At 50.7% G+C, this 7,409-nt stretch overlaps 2 protein-coding genes across 4 annotated transcripts; one reads left to right on the top strand and one right to left on the bottom strand.

Annotated features, from left to right (window-relative positions):
• The first annotated feature begins 49 nt into the window (after positions 1–49).
• APEX1 (apurinic/apyrimidinic endodeoxyribonuclease 1) lies at positions 50–2,675 on the top strand. Of its 2 annotated transcripts, none has more exons than XM_010949690.3 (5): positions 50–192; positions 499–624; positions 829–1,016; positions 1,544–1,736; positions 1,873–2,675. In XM_010949690.3, the coding sequence occupies exons 2-5, from the start codon at positions 567–569 to the stop codon at positions 2,388–2,390; spliced, it is 957 nt and encodes a 318-aa protein (XP_010947992.2). In that variant the 5' UTR covers positions 50–192; positions 499–566; the 3' UTR covers positions 2,391–2,675. The 2 variants fall into 2 exon arrangements, with proteins under 2 accessions (XP_010947992.2, XP_010947993.2); XM_010949691.3 differs by having other exon boundaries at positions 179–318.
• Positions 2,676–2,755: 80 nt separating this feature from the next.
• PIP4P1 (phosphatidylinositol-4,5-bisphosphate 4-phosphatase 1) lies at positions 2,756–6,387 on the bottom strand. Of its 2 annotated transcripts, none has more exons than XM_010949689.3 (7): positions 6,076–6,387; positions 5,566–5,756; positions 5,069–5,175; positions 4,515–4,620; positions 4,266–4,318; positions 4,073–4,163; positions 2,756–3,599 (listed from the first exon to the last, which is right to left on the bottom strand). In XM_010949689.3, the coding sequence occupies exons 1-7, from the start codon at positions 6,236–6,238 to the stop codon at positions 3,456–3,458; spliced, it is 855 nt and encodes a 284-aa protein (XP_010947991.1). In that variant the 5' UTR covers positions 6,239–6,387; the 3' UTR covers positions 2,756–3,455. The 2 variants fall into 2 exon arrangements, with proteins under 2 accessions (XP_010947991.1, XP_074221956.1); XM_074365855.1 differs by having other exon boundaries at positions 6,097–6,385.
• Between the last annotated feature and the right edge of the window lie 1,022 nt (positions 6,388–7,409).

The following is a 7,409-nucleotide window of genomic DNA, read 5'->3' as shown; positions in this document are numbered from 1 at the left end:
CCTGAAGACACAGAGAAGGGCGGGAAGGCTGAGCTTTTGGTCACGTGGTACCAAATAAGCCAATCACCAGCAGTCCTCAGCCGTGTGGTGCGCACCTCAGGTCACGTGACCATGCCAGTTACCCACGTGGGGGCACAGCGTGCTCCCTTCTTTGTGCTGGGATAAGGAGGAGCCAGGCTGCGACCCGAGCAGGTCAGTTACAGGGTTGCTGTTCTTTTGCCCATTACAGGGCCTTCTCTGGACGTCCGATCCGCAAGCCTAAATCAGGACCCTAAATTGAGTCCCTTGATTGGCTGGAGGGCAGATCTCGCGAGGAGGGTACAAGGGAGTATAAATGATCTAATCCTGAGGTGGAGGGGCTGAAAGGCCGAGGGTGCACGGAGGCGGGGAAAAGATTCAGGGATAATGTGGTTTGAAAGGCGGGACCTGGTGCGGGGGCGCCCGAGGGAGGAGTCTTCCCCTGCCTTAGCTGGTTTCACGACTTCTTTGCGTGTATAGGCAACGCGGTAAAAATACTGCTTCGGTGGGCGACTTGGAACTGGTGCAGAAAGGCGTACGTTACAGTGATGCCGAAGCGTGGGAAAAAGGGAGCGGTGGCAGAAGACGGGGAAGAGCCCAAAACTGGTAAGAGAATGAAATGGGCCCCTCTCCCTAGAGACTGCGATGGGGATGGCTATAATCTCCGCGATGAAGGGGAAGTACAGACCGACTCCATATTCTTGCAGTTTGTGAAGTCGCGGCAACTGCAGGCTCTCAGTGGGTCTCATTAACTCCGGATCAAAGTTGGATACCGCCAACTTTTATCACTATGTATTACTTATTTTATAGAACCAGAGGCCAAGAAGAGTAAGACGGGAGCAAAAAAAACCGAAAAAGAGGCAGCAGGAGAGGGAGCAGCCCTGTATGAGGACCCCCCAGATCAGAAAACCTCACCCAGTGGCAAATCAGCCACGCTCAAGATCTGTTCCTGGAACGTGGATGGGCTTCGAGCCTGGATTAAGAAGAAAGGTTTAGATGTGAGTGGAATTGAGGGAAGAGCAGGGGCTGATCTTGGCGTTTAATCGCCTTTTCCCATTTTAGCCCCCAGTACTAGGTTTAATTTTTCTCATATGTAGTTAGTTTTCTTGTGGAAAAGGTAAAAGGAGAATTTTCACCAAGTCATACCACTTGTATTTCTTAAATGCCATTCTGACAGTCCCACTGCCAGTGTCTTGTTTAAAGTTCTCATCTCTTCCCCAGCATGTCAGAAAAACCTTGATGCTGGACTTGCTCCATTGTATCTCCAGCATTTCCAACAGCCTAAAAATCTTAGTTGGCTATCCATTGCCTATAAGAAAAAAAAAAAATCTCAGTGTTGCATGTAACACCCTTTCTTCCCTCCTTGCCAGTTACATAGTTTGTAACTGTTTTAAGTATTGTACTGCTAGACTTAAACCCCTTATGCCCAGAAACTCTCACCTGTCTCTCTCTAGTACTTGGCACGTAGATTCTTCAACAAATGTCTGCTGAATTGATACTACTTTCTCTACCTTTCATTTCACAGTGGGTAAAGGAGGAAGCCCCAGATATCCTGTGCCTCCAAGAGACCAAATGTTCAGAGAACAAACTGCCACCTGAACTTCAAGAGCTGTCTGGACTACCCCATCAGTACTGGTCAGCTCCTTCAGACAAGGAAGGGTACAGTGGTGTGGGCCTACTCTCCCGCCAGTGCCCAATCAAAGTCTCCTATGGCATTGGTGAGACCCCATTGATTCCTAAAGCCCAAGCTCTTCCAAACCAATTGCTGATATCCCACTCCGGTCCCAATTCTTGATTCCTTTATTCTCTGCTTTTCCTTTTCTTAAGCTTTTTTTGGCTGTTTCATTCCTGTAGGTGAGGAGGAACATGATCAAGAAGGCCGAGTGATTGTGGCTGAATTTGATGCATTTGTGCTGGTAACAGTCTATGTACCTAATGCAGGCCGAGGTCTGGTACGCCTGGAGTACCGGCAGCGTTGGGATGAAGCCTTTCGCAAATTCCTGAAGGGTCTGGCTTCCCGCAAGCCCCTTGTGCTTTGTGGGGACCTCAATGTGGCTCATGAAGAAATTGACCTTCGAAATCCAAAGGGGAACAAAAAGAATGCTGGCTTCACTCCCCAAGAGCGTCAAGGCTTTGGGGAATTGCTGCAGGCCGTGCCACTGGCTGACAGTTTCCGGCACCTCTACCCTAATACAGCCTATGCCTACACCTTTTGGACCTACATGATGAATGCGCGATCCAAAAACGTCGGTTGGCGCCTTGATTATTTTTTGTTGTCTCACTCTTTGTTGCCTGCATTGTGTGACAGCAAGATCCGTTCCAAGGCTCTGGGCAGTGACCACTGTCCCATCACCCTCTACCTGGCACTGTGACACCTCCCCTAAATTGCTTCGAGCCTGGGAAATAAGCCCACCAAACTAGCTTTACATTTCTTAACCCCCAAACTTCTTTGAAACTGCTCTCTAGAGAAATCTGCACTGTATTTCCCTACTAAAACTACAAATCTTTTAACCAGGCTTCTAGTAAGACTTAGGTTTCCTTTCAGCCCAAGGATTTTGTGTGCGTGTAGGTTTCTTTTTCCCTCTTTTTACATCAAACAAAAACTACTGATGACTTCCTTTGAGCTGTCCATGTGAAAATAAAGAGCCATAGTTTCAGCCTTGCTGTCTTTATATTCTACCCCTTTGTGGGGCTAGAGTCCCCTCATCTTTTCACACATACAGATGAACAACTGGAAAAGGGTAGTCATGACCTTATTTATTTACAAGCACAGGATGAGTCCCTAACCTCCCCCATGACAGCAACCCTACCCAGGCAAGTAAAATACTGCGACTGGGGGGTAAAGTTGAAAGGAGGAATTGTGGGAAAGAAAGGACTAGGGGAACGTACCCCACATTAAATAGTTATATACACATCAGTTCCTGTGGTTCTGTACAGAGCAGCGGCTGACCCCACCCCCACAGGACACGGAATGGGGGGAGAGGAGACTGGGTGCTGAGACCAGAACCAGCCCCTGGTGAAGTGCAATAGCAGCAGCAAGGTCCTAACGGTGCACAAGAGGGAGGGAGACCCCCAGGGCTACCCACCCCCACCCTGCCCTGGAATGTGTAAGGGACAGGAATGGCTCTCGGGGAGCACATAGGAAGGACAAGGCTTGAACCTTGTCTTTTAGGACCCAGGTTTAGGGGCAACGTCTCGCCTACTTCACCCTAAACACAGCAACCCTTGGAGGAAAGCAGATGGCCAGCAGTGGTCTTACCTACCCTCCAAACCTAGGTGAGGGCCTGGTTCCTTCCTACCTCTCCCCAGCGAAAAGGCAGGCAGCTGCTTGGCTCCCCTTAGTAGAAGCCCAGGGAGCCTTTTATGACCGCTCCCTTGATAGTGTCACTGTCCCCACCAGGGAGGGGCCAGGCACAGTCTGTGGGTCTTCGTGGGGCTCAGGAGAAGTTCTGGACGGGGTGGCTGACCTTCATACAGGCCCAATAGAGGGCCCGGCCCAAACACAGCACAGCCAACAGGATGACAAACGCCCAGGCTGCATAGATGCCTCCGTATCGCCGTGCATGCTTCCATGTGCCAAACTGACGAAGACGAGAAAGAAAGATGGGGTTACTGTTGATCTCTCACCACTTTCCAGGAGCCCTAGTGACAGTAACACAGGACTCAAGCTTCAGTTTCTGTCCCCTATCCATGTGTAGCCACCTTCGGGGACCTTTTAAATGGCCCAGTTGTTCAGCTCCCTTCCCTGAGGCAGGAACACTCCCAGACATCTGTCAGTTTTTCTTCATGTATGACAACTGAGCCAGGATCCCTAATAACAACTCAATCTAAGCCACTTCTCCATAAGGAAGATAACTGTTTTTTACTGCGATAGTAACAATGAAGACTGTTTTATCAGTTTCCTTCAGCTTCAGCTCATCTACACATTAAAACAAGACAAATCAAACAAAAACTCCTCAGTTTCTTTCATTTCTTTTAAGGGCAGCCATTTCCCCAGTCTTAGCCTGTGGAGATGAGGCTGCAGAATGAAAGGGGTTGGGTCAAGGTTACTCACAGCAAGGCCAGTGGCAGTGACTGCCAAGAGTAAGCCAAGCAAGAAGCAGCAGATACATCTCTTTCGTGGATATCTGCGCCCAATGGATGACCTGTGGGGAGGCAAACAGAAATGGATGCTTGCAATGGCCCTGTAGCTTTGACTCCATATTACCCAATTAGCAGCTCAACGATGCCACTCTCTAATCACTCACACTTTCCTGCAGTGAGGGCAGCGGGCCAAGGTTCGGTCTGTGAACTCTGTCCACTATGGAGAAAAAAGGAGGGAGAAACCAATTAATACAAGAAGCCGGCTCATTTCAATGAGAGCCCTGGGGAGGGGAGGGTGGGAGATGGGTCCTCAGAGAACAGACTTCTTCAAGATTCATTATCACAACTCAGAAATATATTCATGATTCCTCCTCTCAGCCCCACACCCAGGGCTTCCCAATACCTCATCTTACCAGAAAAGTATTCTTGCAATGTCCACAAATGACCCTGACACCCACAGGCTGTGGTTCTGGACTCAGTGGTCCTGGATGCACAGGCCCCAGGTTGATGATTCTTTTGCTGTACAGGAGAAAAAGACTATTTTTAAGAAGTTTTTAATCCTAAGGATCCCTACAGTATCCCTTCTTCACATTCCCCATTCCCGTCTCTCTAAGTCCCTCTAATTCTCTGTACGTTTAAGGCATTCTGCTCCCTAAGCCTTCCCCAGAGAATCCTAGAGGAAGAGCACCGCTTAAACTTCAGGTCTCTAATTTCCCTTTTACCTCAGGACAATTCACCCAGCCTCTGAGACTCTCCATCTTCCTAAAGGACACTACTTGTATCTCAACCATTTTATTGCGAGATGAGAAAGATGGCTGTAACAGTCTAGAGGCACAACAGTCCTTAGCTTTTTCTCCTTCTAAATGAATACTGGGCTCTCTCACCTTTACATTCTCTATAAACATTCATCCTTTTCTGGCTTTCCAATCTTCCCCACTGATGCCCTTCCCAACTTAATGCCTCTCACCAGTACGGCCGAGGGCAGGCAATCCGTTGGGAAGTCACTTTGCAGATAAGCAGGCAGTTGCAGGGGCATCGAACATATTTTTTCCCTGGGGGTGCATTCTTGATTGGCTAGAGAATAATGGGGATATCAGTAAGCAAATGTCTAATCTCAATCCCTTCCAGTTCCTCCAAAAACACCTTCTGAGGAGAGATCAGAAAGACAAGGTCTTAGCCAGGACACAGAAATCAAGGAGAAAAGGAAATGAAAGACAGAGAAATGAAATATAACTTGAGATTTGCAAATGAAAACTAGGCTTAAGTATCCAGGATAGGGTGAGGGATGGTAAACATTAGCTTTGAGGAGTGCCTCTGGGGAAATGGCTGTGTGAGACTCCTAGAACTGAAACCTGGGTTTCAGGATGAGCACTTGGCTAACGCCTGAAGGTCAGGGTCTAGAATCAAGGGATCAGAAAGAGGATCCAGGAAACAGGGCCCATTTCATAGATATGTATAACTCACAGTGGCTTCATTGCAGACGCCACATTTGACTACATGCTGATGCATCTTGCCTTCCACGTTGATGAGAGACTGGCAGACTCGGCAGGTGATCATGGGAGCACTGCCACTGTCCGGGCTGGTCAGGGGTGAGTAGGGGGGTGGGTCCTCCCCAGGCAACACGGCTGGGTGTCCCTCAGGGAACGAGGGAAATGCTGGAGAGGAAGGTAAAAAGAAGGGCTGGCCTCAATTGCAGACACCCCCACTGATGCTCCACGGGTGAGGCAACTCTTTCTGGTCCTCGACCCTTCTGACCAAGCTCGGAGGCTTCTCATAATCAGTGCTTCGGTCAGCTGCCTCAGAACCCCCTTCCATTTCCAAGCTCCGGTTGCGACTGCGGAGGGAAGGAAGCCTCACCGGGTCACAGGTGCACCAGCTCGGCACCTGGCGCTTGGGCCCCGCCTCCGCCCTCGGCCCCGCCCCCTCCGCCTCTCAGCGTACCCCTGGGAACACCTCGGACCCGCCCCGGCTTACCCTGGGGCGGGGCATGTTTACCGGCTCCGTAAGGTGGTGCGGAGGGGGTCAGGCCTCCCCCGGGCCCAGCCCCAGTCCCGCCCGGCCCCACTAATCCGTTGCCGCCGGCGCCACCGTCGATGGGCTCGGAGAGCAGCGGAGATCGCTCTCCATCTGCCGCCATGGCCTCCACCGCCGCCTCCTGCTTCGGCAAAGGATCCGGCTCCTTTCGCCGCTGCCGTCGCCGCAGCCACCGCCGCCACCGCCACCGCCGCTACCGGGTCCCCAGAGCGCCTGCGCGCCGCGCGCCCAGCTCGCCCCGCAACCAGTGGCCTGCCCCGCCCCGTTCCGCCCCGCAGCACGTGATAGGCTAGCCCCGCCCCCGTGCTATTATTCGCCGAGATAAACCAATTTCTGGTCCTGTGAAGGCAGCTCTTATTCTCCATTGGGGAACGTCGTGCTAACGTCAACTGTCACATGACCTTCAGGAGGCCGCTGGGCCTGCAAAAACCGCACGTGACAAGAAGTTCTTTGAGCCATTGGAAGCGTGGCCCATCGCGCTACCTCCAGACCAGGAGGTGGGGCAGGGCTGCTTCAGCTCACGGGTCACGTGTTTCAGGAAGCCGCTCATCCTCTGTTAAGCGCCCAGAGTGGGCGCATAATTATTGCTGCTCATTGATCCAAAGACACCACTAAAAGACTTCTCTCCTTTTTGTGATTATAATTGGCCTCCCATTGGCTGGAGGTTTCCCTTCCCTGGTCCTGCGATGATTTGGAGTGCAACTTTATTGGCCCGAACTTAGCGCCAGAACCCGGGGGCGTGGCTCAAGAAGCGGCAGTGAAAGAGTGCGGGAGTTTGAGATGTTTTATGCACCAAGAGGAGGAATGGTGGGCATCAGTTAGCCACCCTTCTCAAAGGAATAATTGTAAAAAGTTAGAGTGAAGACGTGCCAGGAGGATGGATTAAATTCTGGAGTCATTTCTGGAACAGGACACAAGATTGGCTTCTCCAGGAAGCTTCCTTGCAGACTCCACCCTCCCACCGCCCTTGATTAAATTTTGAAATTATCTTTCTATGAGTCTGTCTCAATCACTACAAGGAGTTCTCGTCGTTTTGCTCAGTTTTGTGACCCCTAGTTCTAAACATACCTGCACGCTAAGAGTTTTTTTGACTGAGTTGATTAAGTCCAAGGATACACAAATAAATCCGCTTGGCAGGTGAGACAGTCTTTACACTTGTCTCAACGTTGCCCTCAGCCTCAGTCTCGTGAATGCTAATGGACGTTATTCTGACAGGTACTGGAAAAGACCTTAAGCAGCTCAGACGTTTAAACATACAGCCAATCCACCTATTC

The sequence above is a fragment of the Camelus bactrianus genome, chromosome 6 (assembly GCF_048773025.1).
Source record: "Camelus bactrianus isolate YW-2024 breed Bactrian camel chromosome 6, ASM4877302v1, whole genome shotgun sequence".
Taxonomy (NCBI): domain Eukaryota; kingdom Metazoa; phylum Chordata; class Mammalia; order Artiodactyla; family Camelidae; genus Camelus; species Camelus bactrianus.
Note: the sequence above shows the minus strand (reverse complement) of the source record. Positions and strands in the feature narration are given on the sequence as shown.